The sequence below is a fragment of the Grampus griseus genome (genome assembly GCF_964374135.1).
Source record: "Grampus griseus genome assembly, chromosome: 7".
NCBI lineage: Eukaryota > Metazoa > Chordata > Mammalia > Artiodactyla > Delphinidae > Grampus > Grampus griseus.
In genome coordinates this window covers 15,836,684-15,850,602 of record NC_139001.1, presented here as the reverse complement: position 1 = coordinate 15,850,602, position 13,919 = coordinate 15,836,684, and the positions used below count along the sequence as shown (strand labels likewise).

Sequence of the window (13,919 nt, the reverse complement as noted above, 5' to 3'; positions counted from 1 at the left end):
TATAATAACCACTTTATTCTCTCAGGGACACTGTAAAGACAGTTTTAAATTCTCATAGCAAGACTTATTATGCCAAATGAGGCATCTTCTGGTTTCAGTCATATCTTTTTTTTTTACGTTTTTAAATTTTTATTTATTTATTTATTATTTATTTTTTGCTGCATTGGGTCTTCGTTTTTGTGCACGGGCTTTCTCTAGTTGCGGCGAGAAGGGGCTACTCTTTTTTTTTTTTTTTTTTTTTGCGGTACGCGGGCCTCTTACTGTTGTGGCCTCTCCCGTTGCGGAGCACAGACTCCGGACGCGCAGGCTCATCGGCCGTAGCTCACGGGCCCAGCCGCTCCGCGACATGTGGGATCCTCCTGGACCAGGGCACGAACCCGTGTCGCCAGCATCGGCAGGCGGACTCCCAACCACTGCGCCACCAGGGAAGCCCGGGGGCTACTCTTTGTTGCAGTGCGCGGGCTTCTCATTGCGGTGTCTTCTCTTGTTGTGGGACACGGGCTCTAGGGGCACGGGCTTCAGTAGTTGTGGCACTCAGGCTGAGTAGTTGTGGCTCACGGGCTCTAGAGAGCAGGCTAAGTAGTTGTGGCGCACGGGCTTAGTTGCTCTGCAGCATGTGGGATCTTCCCGGACTAGGGCTCGAACCCATGTCCCCTGCATTGGCAGGCAGGTTCTTAACCACTGTGCCACCAGGGAAGCCCAGTCATATATTTTCCAAATATATAAACACGTGGTCCGTTTATCAGCTAATAATAATAATAGCTTAATAATAACAATAAGCCTCTAATATGTCAAGCAGTAAACTAGGTTTTTTGGGTGGTTTTTTTTTTTTGCGGTATGCGGGCCTCTCACTGTTGTGGCCTCTCCCGTTGCAGAGCACAGCCTCCGGACGCGCAGGCTCAGCGGCCATGGCTCACGGGCCCAGCCGCTCCGCGGCATGTGGGATCTTCCCGGACCGGGGCACGAACCCGTGTCCCCTGCATCGGCAGGCGCACTCTCAACCACTGCGCCACCAGGGAAGCCCTAAACTAGGTATTTTTAAAGACACCATTTTATTTAATCCTCACAACCCTTCTAGTTAAAGTCAGTATCATTATTACCCATTTTTTACACGCGAGGGATCTGAGATTCGAAGATATCAAGAGACATTCCCAAGACCATACAACTAATCATGGTGTAAACAGAATGCAAACCCAGGTCTGTCTTTAGGATTCAGATTATAGTGTTATTTCCTCTAGGTCAGGATTATTGTTTCCAATAAAATTATAATTTATGAAGCACTTCTATAAAAGTTCCAAAAGATAAAAATTACTAGGTTATCATGATATTTATGATTGAAAATAATAAAATTAGTAGTATATTTGGTATATGTGGCTAAGTCCATATAGTCAGTAATTACAAAGTACCAAAAAAAGCTGATTAAGCTCATCAAATAAATCAATTCAGTCAGGCAAATTAGACACTTTTATTAAGAAAGTCAGTCAAATTGTTTATGCTTTTTATCGAATTTTTTATTTCCCTGTGAGTTACACCAATGAGTAGAATATACTCACAAACAGGGTAAGATCTTTTCTGTTCTCAAAGGCAGTCATATAATGGGGTGGCATGGGGTCAGGGGAAGGTCTAGAGACTATTTTTAGCATTTCAAAGAGTCTAACAGATATCAAATATGTCTACTAGATTAGGCAGAACAGGCTAACTAAATAATCACATTCCTAAGTTTTTGACCAAAATTACTTCAGCTCAATGCAATAATATTCACGATCTCATCTTGATCAGAAAGACTGATTGGGAGTTGCCTGTGTCTTTGGTTAATAAAAAAGTGTCAAAAAACATAATGATTACTTAATGTCATAAAGGTATATGTGCCAAGATGTTTATGCTTCTTACAGTACTGTAGTTATGGTATCAAAAGGGGTGGGAGCTGGAAACTAGATGCTCCACCATAAAGGAATAACTAACTAAACTATAGCTTATTCATACAACAGAACACTATGTAACTATAAATAGGCCAGGCCAGGCATCACTTCAAGAAATGTTATAGAAAAAAATACAGAAAAATATAGAATAAAATAAGCTGGTCACAGAACAGCACTTACTACATGGATACTACATGACTTATGCTCTCACCTAGGTTAAGAAGATATGGATAGAGATATGTATTACATGGATAGCAATATGCATATTCTCTATGTACTCAACACGTTAATAGAAAAGTGCAAAATTGCTTTAATAGAAAAGGAAGTGGAGAGAAGTAACCTGAACTGGTAACAGCAGTAATTTCCAGGAAGGGGAAGAAAACAGCGACAGATAAACAGGCTCTTTCGCTTTCTACTCTCAACCTTTATATGCCTTGAATTTGGACGATGAGTGTCAATTGTGTTGTAATTTTTTAAATTCATTAATAAATGCAAGGGGGTCCTTTTGTTTGGTAAACCTTTCCAAACAAGGACTCCATATGGAAACAAAAAAGAAAATGAGTCCATGGTAGTGAAAACTAGATGACCCGCTAGTGCAGAAATACCCTTCCATTGCACACACATAACACACACACCCACTCTACCAGGGAGAGATCAGGAGTGAAGCATTTATAAAGAAAGCTCTGTTTCCCGTTGCCAGAAATCTCATTGTCGTGCAACGACTCTTCTCTGCAACCTTGAAAATACTGCAAGCTGGTAGCTAAGCAGAGTAAACAAGGGGAGGACCAGCACAAAGACACTTCAGGATCGCTGCCACCTTCCCGAGACCTGTCCTGCTCCCAACTGGACACAGGTGTGCCTGAGAGGGAAGCTGCCGTGTAAGCCCACCCTGTGAGAGGCAGGACGAGCCTCGCCATTCCCCCTAAAGTAAACATGCACCGGACCTGCTCCATCAGCCGTGGCAACGAGGGACGTGCCATCTGCCCAGCTCCAGCTCTGGCACAACAGCTCAGCCCATAATAAGAGACTTGGTGTGTGCCAAGAGTACGCCTAAAGTTCTGCTAAACATTGAGACTCTCTAAAAGATAAGAAATGGACTTCACACGGCCTTGGAAATACGCACTTCTTAGGATATTCCAGTGTGACTATTTCAGAGTGAGTTCAAAGTAGGTCTCAACTGCACTGAGATTGATCAGGAGAAAAGAGGGGGGCTTATCAGGACCTCTTCTCACAGCTGTTTCACATTCAATCCAAATCTTTTACTCTTAAGTTTCTTAGTTTGCCTCAGACGGGCCTAACCACCACGTACTTTTGTGCTCTCTCGGCCTAGACTTTGCCAGGAACTAAACAAGTATGAGTCTCTGCCAACGCCAAGGTATTCGGTGGAAGGGGCAGACACCATCAGATAAAGTCCATGGAGGGCGTGGGGAGAGACGAATTGAGTAAGGAGGAAAGAAGAGAACTTGCAGCACAACTTCTGGACAGTTTTGCTGACAGCCACCCCTCCCTGCTCGTGGATAGGATGCTATGGGATGGGAGGCAGTCTCTTCCCCGTCTCTGGTAAGGCTGCGGTAATGAGACCAAAGACGTGGTTGTTACAGGGAGCAGGTAAGCCTGTGTGGCAGTTAAAGAGCCAGACTTGCCAAGGTCAGCGCAAGCAGGTGTGGTCCGAGCCAAAGGAGACACCAGTCAAGTGGGGCTCTTCCAAGTGACGGGAGGAAAACCAAAACAAAACGCTGCAAGAAAGAAAGAATGAAGGAGGGTGGGGCATCTTAAAAGGTATAAACCCAAAGACTTATCAGGTCCTTATTTGTACTGTCAGTGGTGCCTCCTCAGCATCTTCACCTTCAATACCATGAAAGAGCCTTTTAAAAGATTTGAACAAGGCGCAGAGGGAGCCCTGCCCGGGCAGGAGCGTGTGCGGCCCTCCTCCCGCGCTTGTCTCCGACCCCAGCTCCACCTCCGGGACAGGTGAGCAAGCACTGACTCTCCAACGATGATCAGAGTTTGGAACTGAGCAGGGGAACACGCTCTCCGGAGCAGGTTCAGCTCAACAGCTAAGGGGAGCCTCAGATGATCTCAGAAAGGGGGAGAAAATGACTATGACGGCTCACCTCTCCTCTTCTTGGATCCACATCGATGAGAGGACATGCGTTACCAGGAAACAGCTTCATTCTTTATTGAAGACCTGTAACATCTTTTATAGGAACCAGAAAAATCTGCATATCTTATATGGACAGACTGACGATGGTAAACTAATGGCTGAAGTAAGTAATGCTGGACATTTTCTGGGGAGTAAAGCAGCCTATACAACTGAAAACACAAGATGAGAAGCAAATCCCTTCTTTCACTGTGCTGAAGTCACCAGATGTCTTTTCCAAAAGGGGAACGACACGCTGGGGAGAATTTCATGATCTTTACTGTATTAGTGATTTGGACAGGACTCAGATTCCAGTGTCTGGACCAACAGATTCCCAGGAAGATTATTTATCTTATCACAGTAGCACTCTGAAGCTTCATGCAGATGAAGAACCTGAATCCCCATTGCTCTATAGAACCAAGAGTGGAGCAACCCTGGTGAGAAAAAGGATGAAGCCTCTGATGATGGACAGAAAGGACAGACAGAAGCATAGGGCCTCTATGAATGGACACTTTTATAACCATGAAACATCAATTTTCACTCCAGCCATTGGATCAGAAACTAAGGTCAGAATAAACAGTGATATGAGAACTGAAGAAGTAATAAAGCAAATTCTCCAAAAATTTAAGATTGAAAATAGTGCCCTGGATTTTGCACTTTACATTATTTTTGCGACAGGAGAGCAGAGATGGCTAAAGAAAACAGACATTCCGCTACTGCATAGACGTCTACAGGCACCATCCAAAAAGAATGCTCTCATTTTCCTCATGGATAAAGATGCAGAAGAAATTAGCAGTGATGTGGCTCAGTATATTAACTTTCATTTTTCTCTCCTGGAATCCATCCTTCAAAGATTAGACAAAGAAGAGAAAAGAGAGATTCAGAGAACAATAACAAAATTCAGTACAGAAAAGGCTATCATACTGAAATGTCTTCGAAGTAAACAGGAAATAGAAAATTTATGATTAAAAGGTTGCCAACAAAAAAGTAGCAAGTATATGCAAGCACAGAGTTTTACTAGATGCAAAAAAAATTCAAATAAATTATGCAAGTGAGATGTTAACATCACTACCGTGGTAGTTTTAAGATATATGTGTGAAGTCTTTGATACGCCTCCTCTCAAGATATGGGCTGGACTTAGTAACTCACTTCTAAGGAACAGAGGAAAGCAGAAGTGCCAGGGCGTGGCTTTGGAGACTAGGTCATAAAAGGCACTGCGGTGTCCTCCTTGCTTGTTCTCTTGGATCGCTGGCTCTGGGGGGAGCCAGCTGCCACATCCAGAGTAGCCCTAGGGAAAGGCCTTTATAACAGGAACTGAGACCTTCTTCCAAAAGCCCAAAAGCCAACAAGGAACTGAGGCACCCTGTCCACAGCCCACAGCTGTGGGAGCGCGCCATCGGCCAGCCCCCGTCAAGCCTTCAATGACTGCAACCCTGCAAAGAGCTTGAGTACAACCTCATGAGAGACCTGAGCCAAAAATCCCAGCTAAACCACTCCTGGATTCCTGATCCTCGGAAAATGTGTGAGGTACGAAATGTTTGTTGTAGTATGCTGCTACGTTTTAGGATAATTTGTTACATCACCATAGATAACTGATATAATTTCTGAGGCAAAAATCTGTTCACTTCAGAGTCATCTTTACATAATACAAGAATATAAACTTTTGTCACAAAACCGTTCATCCTTGTTTTAGGTAGTCCAAATATTTCACTACCAGTTACATATTAGTTCAAATTCAGTTCTAGATAATGTTATACTTATTAATGGTAGAGGACCTGTCACATTCATCTTTGTATACTTTGTTGTACTTAATATGGTGTCCTGTGTATTGGATGTGCTCAATAAAAATCAATTGAATAAAAAAAAAAAGATTTGGACAGAAAAAAAACAAAGGCACACTCTTAGCAGCCTTTTTTTTTTTCTTTTGAAAGCCCTTGAGAGTGTATACACCAGGCTGTCCACTGAAAGCTGGTGGTTTGCCAGACAGACAACGGGGCTCAGTGGGGCCCACAGCAGCCTGCCAGGCTCTCCGAGAGGGTCCATCCATGATGGCTCTTCCTTCTCTGTCCCCGACACCCCAGGGCCCTCAGCCTCAGGGTGTTCCACTCTCCGTGGCCTCCAGCAGGATGTTCTCCTCTTAAATATCCATTCCTATTTCCACCTGTCACTTCCCTGAAGTCTCAGACTTGATCACCCTCCTCACCAAACCCAAAGCCATCCGGCCCCAGGACCCATTCTCACTCACCCAAGCTCTTCACTAGCACTTCTCAGCAGCTGACTTTCACTGGACAGCCTCAGCCCTGACACTCAGTCTGAAAAGCTGCACTACACACCCAGTATCTTCCCCCAAAATGTTGATGATCCTGAGCTAGAAGGCATGGGTTTACTTCTTTCACTCACTCATTGCTGTTTACTATCTTACTCTTGCACTGGAGGGCAAACTTCATGTCGCCAGAGAGCTTGTCTTAGATGCCTCCATATCCTTGTCCCTGGAGAGGTGCTGCCCAAAACTACAACCTCAAAACACAACACTTGAATAGTTGCTTTTCTTAATTGGGAGGTACTATGATATTTGATTTCAAAGACTCTGTAGAAAGAAAAGAATAGAATGTATCTTATGAATAATTTTTATATTAATTACTTGTTGAAATGATAATATTTTCAATCTATAATGTTAAAAAATATTTAAATTAATTTTACCTGCTTATTTTTTGTTTAATGTGACAACTAGAAAACTTTAAATTACCTAGGCAGCTTACATTCTATTTCTGTTGAGCACCATTCTATTTCTGTTATGCCTGGCACATTTTAGGTGGCCAATACTTATTAAATCCATCCATACATATATAAGTACTGTGGCTCCTTGGACCCACCATTTAAACTGTCTAAGCCTCTTTTCATTTTTACTCTTTGATCCCACAGGACTTCCAATGAAGACTAAATGAAATAATGTTGCCCAAAGTTTAAAATATTACCTAAAGATATGTTATTTGTATTTAAAGAATGAGAATGCTTGAAGAATGAGAAATGAAGTGTAATTGGATAATCCCCTAATTATTTAGACAGCCCTATTATCAGAACATGTAAACACTGAGAACAACTACTGTGAAAGGGATAGGATTAATACTCTGAAACCACATTCATTATCAATCTTACAATCAGAAATCAGACTTCAGCAGAAAATCAAGGGTTTGCCAAAATTATGGCAGAAAATAGATTTCTTTGACAGCTTAAGGAAAACATAGATACCTAATTATTTTGAGTTCCAGATTTCAGCTTGGGTGGGGTGTTTCCCCTTTGGGTAATTAACTGTTCTGTTTGGTAAAGTACATTTTATAAGTCAAGTAGAAAATGGTTTCAAACGGAAAAATAAGATGGGATAATGAAAGAAAAAAAGTCAGGTTAACTCAGGAAGAGACAAATCACAGCCATTGTGACCTGGGCATCCCTGAATGTCTATCAGTAACAACCGTATTCTCAACTCTCACTAATATGATTGAAATACACAATTTGGGGGGAAAAGCAGAACCAAAATATCCCGGATTTTCTTCTTTATCACAGAACAGGTGATTCAAATATAAGTGCTTACGGTGGATAAAAATTCACCTAATTTGCAATCCAGTGAGTATCATATACATTTAAGGGAAAGGTGGCTATTGACCTAATTTCAGGCTCCACATTTAAGCAAATGAAATCCACTTTTAAGAATTGACATACTCAGCTTCTTCAAAAGATACCTGTGAATAGGAAGTGTGTGTTTTGTTGTAGAGATAGAAGTCTTTGTTCTTTTTTCTCTCTCCATTACTACATGTTTGTAATTCTCCACTGGAGGTGGTGTGAGAGTCTGCTCCTCAGGGGACACCTGGCTATGGCTGGAGACATTTTTGTCACATCGTGGGAGGGGTTACCAGCATCTAGTGGGTATAGCCATGGATGCTGCTAAATATCCTGCCAAGACAGCCCCCAGTAACAAAAAGTTGTCCAGACCAAAACGTCAATGGTGCCACTGGTGAGAAATCCTGTACCAAAGGAACAGATGCCTATAAGATGTTTCAGGATTTCTTTAAGATCAAATGAAGTTGAGCACAGATGCCTATAAGATGTTTCAGGAATTTTTTTAAGATCAAATGAAGTTGAGCACATCCTTGATGGCCTCAGGCAACCATCAATGCTTGAATACAAGGCCAAGGAAACGACGAAAAAGTTAACTGGTTATAACTCATTATAGAAAAACTTAGGGATTAACCATTAGTCTATAAGAACTGATCCAGGAAAAGAACAATGCTAACAAAATACTTAATGTAACTGAGGCACAGTTTATAAGGATGAAAGACTTTTCCTTGACACACTTCATTCAACATTAACTCATTGAGTCTTTGGTATCCAAGAGGGCTGTACTAGGGAATTCGGAGGATGTAAAAGCAGAAAATCCCAAAGTTTACCATCAGCAAACATACTATAGACTAAAGTTAAGACAGCCTTTGAAGAAATATCTCTGGAATTAAAGAAAATCTGGGAGGCATTGCACCAGAGAAAATAAGAATCCTGGCTTTGGAATCATCAAAGGACAAATAAGGACTGGAATCAAGACATACCCTGGGAGAGACACTTAATCCCTCTGAGCTTCAGATTTCTCATCTATAAAATGGGGATAATAACACCTACTCAGTGGGGTAGGTGTGAGGATTATGTGCAATTATGTATGTAAATTGTCTGGCATGAAGCCTCTGCCATGGTGGTTACTCAATACATGTTTCTTGATTACACTATTAGTGTTCTCAACTTAACTATACCTAAGTAATCATAGTGAGGTGATGTGAAAAGGAAGGCTTCTGGCAGGTGTTGTGGAAACACTGGGTTTTTTGAGAAAAAGCTAACTCAAAACAAACAAACAAAAACTCTGAACTCCAAAAAACTATTATAAAAGAAAAAGGTAGTAAAGGAATCAGGAAACCTGGTTATAACAATACTGATGACAAATCCTAGAAGACACAGGAGTCTGTTAATGATGGAACATTCTCAGGTGAAAGGCAACTGCTCCAGAACACAGTACAATTTATGTTATTTCAATAAAATAAGATGGAACCTGGACTTTGAGAAAAAATCTGATATCTATAGCTAAGTAGAAATAATGAACTGGTTGCAGACATTCTCAGATCAAAGTTTATCTGCAAAAATCTTTTAGGATCTGTATGACAGCTCCTGGATGTTGAAAGGGTTTGAATCATAGGCTAAGTTAAAAACTAGTAAATATGTATTTTTTGTATTGGACATATTTTAAAACGTTCCATAGAAATCCCTGTTAACATCTTCGGTACTGTCACCAACAACAGATTTCTCAACAATTTTCAAGTATTTTCACATCTGTATTTTAAGTTTTTATTTGTCACCATCCTAAAAGATATATAAGGCAGGTATTAATATTCCCATTTTGTTGGTGAGTATATAGAGACTGTGAGGTTAAATAATTGGGGAAACTTTGCCACAAATGGGTGGAAAATATCTAGCACTCTCACTCTCTCTTCAGCCTTCTTTTCATATAATAAGTGTTTCTTGTCACATACATAATTAAATTTAATGTATTTTTGAGCTTCTAATCAACAAAAATAAGTAGTTCACAGTTAGCCTCAAAGACCTACAATCCATTATGTACATAATTATAACACAGGGTTGACATCATGACATAAGGAATGTGCAAAAAACATGCTCTGTGAATTGAAAGGAGGGAGAGATCATATCAAAAAGGCAGGAAAGACAGGAGGTAACATTCCAAGGGGGCACAGATGTATGGGTGGCATTTTTACAGAAGATGCAGAGAAAGAGGTTGCACAGAAGAAGAAGAGAGAAGAATACTTCAAGGTATTTTCAGGGATCAGAGAGGGAAAATTTGGCTGGAGCATAGGGTACCACATGCACAGGAAAAGTGGGAGTTGGAAAGTTAAATTGATGCCATATTGTAGAAGCATTTGAATGCCTGGGTGAGGAGTTTGTATTTAATTGTGCAAACACTGTGGAAACTTCCTAAAGCAGGGGAAATTAATTTAAATTTCTACAAACCTCTTAGCCGCCCTGCCTCTATCTCCCACTGAATTGTGAGTATAGCTCTTTATATACGGGTCACTCTAGCTACTCTCTAAACTCCTAAAGAATAAAAAGTCTTAATAATCTTTAAATTTCAGTGGCTAGGTTACTCTGCAAAGCACACACTAACACTCTAAAGGTTTTCAGAATAAATAAGTAAGTATGAGTGAATTAATGGCTGAATCAATGAGCTAAAGAGGGGACATGGAAAGGAAGGGTATAAATATAGGAAATAATGTGGAAGAGACCCTACTATTTGGACTGGATTGACTCAGCAGGAAGCTGTGGAGAGAAAAGGGTAGACATGAGTTTGAGTCTTTGCTTCAGAGTGGCTGGGAGAATGGTAGGTTTCAAAAACAAGAAGGATGAGACTGGTCCATTAGGTGTTTGACTCATACTACCTATCACGCAATCCCTAATGTTCTGGGGGATCCTCAGCCCCCTCTAGTCAGAGTCACAGAGCAGTGGCTCCTCACCCCAGAGGTCCGAACAGCCGTGTGGCTGACAGGGTCTTGGTGCTCCAGCCTGGTGTCAGGCCTGAGCCTCTGAGGTAGAAGAGCCGAGTTCAGGACACTGGGCCACCAGAGACCTCCCAGCCCCACGTAATATCAATCGACGAGAGTGCTCTCAGAGATCTCCATCTCAGCGCTAAGACCCAGCTCCACCCAACGGCCAGCAAGCTCCAGTGCTGGACACCCCATGCCAAACAATAAGCAAGACAGGAAAACAACCCCACCCATTAGTAGAGAGGCTGCTTAAAATCATACGAAGTTCACAGATACCCCAAAACACATCACCAGATGTGGCCCTGCTCACCAGAAAGACAAGATCCAGCCACGGCCACCAGAACACAGGCACTAGTCCCCTACACCAGGAAGCCTACACAACCCACTGAACCAAGCTTAGCCACTGGAGACAGACACCAAAAACAACGGGAACTACGAACCTGCAGCCTGCGAAAAGGAGACCCTAAACACAGTAAGTTAAGCAAAATGAGAAGACAGAGAAATATGAGGCAGATGAAGAAGCAATATAAAAACCCACCAGACTAAACAAATGAAGAGGAAATAGGCAGTCTACCTGAAAAAGAATTCAGAATAATGATAGTAAAGATGATCCAAAATCTTGGAAATAGAATGGGGAAAATACAAGAAATGTTTAACAAGAAGCTAGAAGAACTAAACAGCAAAGAAACAATGAGGAACAACACAATAAATGAAATTAAAAATTCTCTAGAAGGAATCAATAGCAGAATCACTGAGGCAGAAGAATGGATAAGTGAGCTGGAAGATAAAATAGTGAAAATAACTACCACAGAGCAGAAAAAAGAAAAAAGAATGAAAAGAATTGAGGACAGACTCAGAGACCTCTCGGACAACATTAAATGCACCAACATTCGAATTATAGGGGTCCCACAAGAAGAAGAGGAAAAGAAAGGGTCTAAGAAATTATTTGAAGAGATTAGAGTTGAAAACTTCCCTAACATGGAAAAGGAAATAGTCAATCAAATCCAGGAAGTGTAGAGAGTCCCATACAGGAAAAATCCAAGGAGAAACATACCAAGATACATATTAATCAAACTATCAAAAATAAAATACAAAGAGAAAATATTAAAAGCAGCAAGGGAAAAGCAAAAAATAACATACAAGGGAATCCCCATTATGTTAACAGCTAATCTTTCAGCAGAAACTCTGCAAGGCAGAAGGGAGTGGCAGGACATATTTAAAGTGATTAAAGGGAAAAATCTACAACCAATATTACTCTACCCAGCAAAGATCTCATTCAGATTCTATGGAAAAATTAAAACCTTTACAGAGAAGCAAAAGCTAGGAAAATTCAGCAGCACCAAACTAGCTTTACAACAAATGCTAAAGGAACTTCTCTAGGCAGGAAACACAAGAGAAAGAAAAGGCCTACAAAAACAAACCCAAAACAATTAAGAAAATGGGAATAGGAACATATATATCAATAACTACCTTAAATGTGAATGGATTAAATGCTCCAACCAAAGGAAATACATAGGCTGAATGGATACAAAAACAAGAACAGTAAAAATGCTGTCTACAAGAGACGCACTTCAGACCTAGGGACACATACAGACTGAAAGTGAGGGGATGGAAAAAGATATTCCATGCAAATGGAAATCAAAAGAAAGCTGGAGTAGCAATTCTCATATCAGACAAAATAGACTTTAAAATAAAGACTATTAAAAGAGACAAAGAAGGACACCACATAATGATCAGGGATCAATCCAAGAAGACATAACAATTGTAAATACTTATGCACCCAACATTGGAGCACCTCAATACATAAGGCAAATACTAACAGCCATAGAAGGGGAAATTGACAGTAACACAATAAGAGTACGGGACTTTAACACCCCACTTTTACCAGTGGACAGATCATCCAAAATGAAAATAAATAAGGAAACACAAGCTTTAAATGACACATTAAACAAGATGAACTTAATTGATATTTATAGGACATTCCATCCAAAAACAGCAGAATACACATTCTTCTCAAGCACTCATGGAACACTTTCCAGGATAAATCATATCTTGGGTTACAAATCAAGCCTTGGTAAATTTAAGAAAATTGAAATCGTACCAAGTATCTTTTCCTACCACAATGCTATGAGGCTAGATATCAATTACAGGGAAAAAAACTGTAAAAAAATACAAATATATCAAGGCTAAACAATACTCTACTAAATAACCAAGAGATCAGTGAAAAATCAAAGAGGAACTCAAAAACTACCTAGAAACAAATGACCATGAAAACACAACGACCCAAAACCTATGGGATGCAGCAAAAGCAGTCCTAAGAGGGAAGTTTATAGCAATACAATCCTACCTCAAGAAACAAGAAAAATCTCAAAAAAAAACAACCTAACCTTACACCTAAAACAATTAGAGGAAGAACAAAAAATGCGAAAGTTAGCAGAAGGAAAGAAATCATAAAGATCAGATCAGAAATAGATGAAAAAGAAATGAAGGAAACAGTAGCAAAGATCAATAAAACTAAAAGCTGGTTCTTTGAGAAGATAAACCAAATTGATAAACCATTAGCCTGACTTATCAAGAAAAAAAGGGAGAACACGCAAATCAATAGAATTAGAAATGAAAAAGAAGTAACAACTGACACTGCAGAAATACAAGGAATCATGAGAGATTATTACAAGCAACTCTACACCAATAAAATGAACAACCTGGAAGAAATGGACAAATTCTTAGAAAAGAATGGACAACCTTCCAAGACTGAACCAGGAAGAAATAGAAAATATAAACAGACCAATCACAAGCACTGAAATTGAAACTGTGATTAAAAATCTTCCAACAAACAAAAGCCCAGGACCAGATGGCTTCACAGGTGAATTCTATCAAACATTTAGAGAAGAGCTAACACCTATCCTTCTCAAACTCTTCCAAAATACAGCCGAGGGAGGAACACTCCCAAACGCATTCTATGAGGCGACCATCACCCTGATACCAAAACCAGACAAAGATGTCATAAAAAAAGAAAATTAGAGGCCAATATCACTGATGAACATAGATGCAGAAAATCCCCAACAAAATACTAGCAGACAGAATCCAACAGCACATTCAAAGGATCATACGCTATGATAAAGTGGGGTTTATCCCAGGAATGCAAGGATCAATCACTGTGATACACCACATTAACAAATTGAAGGATAAAACCATATGATCATCTCAATAGATGCAGAAAAAGCTTTCAACAAAATTTAACACCCATTCTTGATAAAAACTCCAGAAAGTAGG

At 40.3% G+C, this 13,919-nt stretch overlaps 1 protein-coding gene across 1 annotated transcript; it reads left to right on the top strand.

Moving 5' to 3' along the window:
* Positions 1-3,994: 3,994 nt before the first annotated feature.
* LOC309824974 (ras association domain-containing protein 6-like) lies at positions 3,995-5,024 on the top strand (the record flags this gene model as incomplete). The annotated part of the gene is given in 2 exon segments (XM_082658259.1): positions 3,995-4,192; positions 4,194-5,024. Coding segments are annotated over 2 exon segments (1,008 nt in total). The 5' UTR covers positions 3,995-4,015.
* Between the last annotated feature and the right edge of the window lie 8,895 nt (positions 5,025-13,919).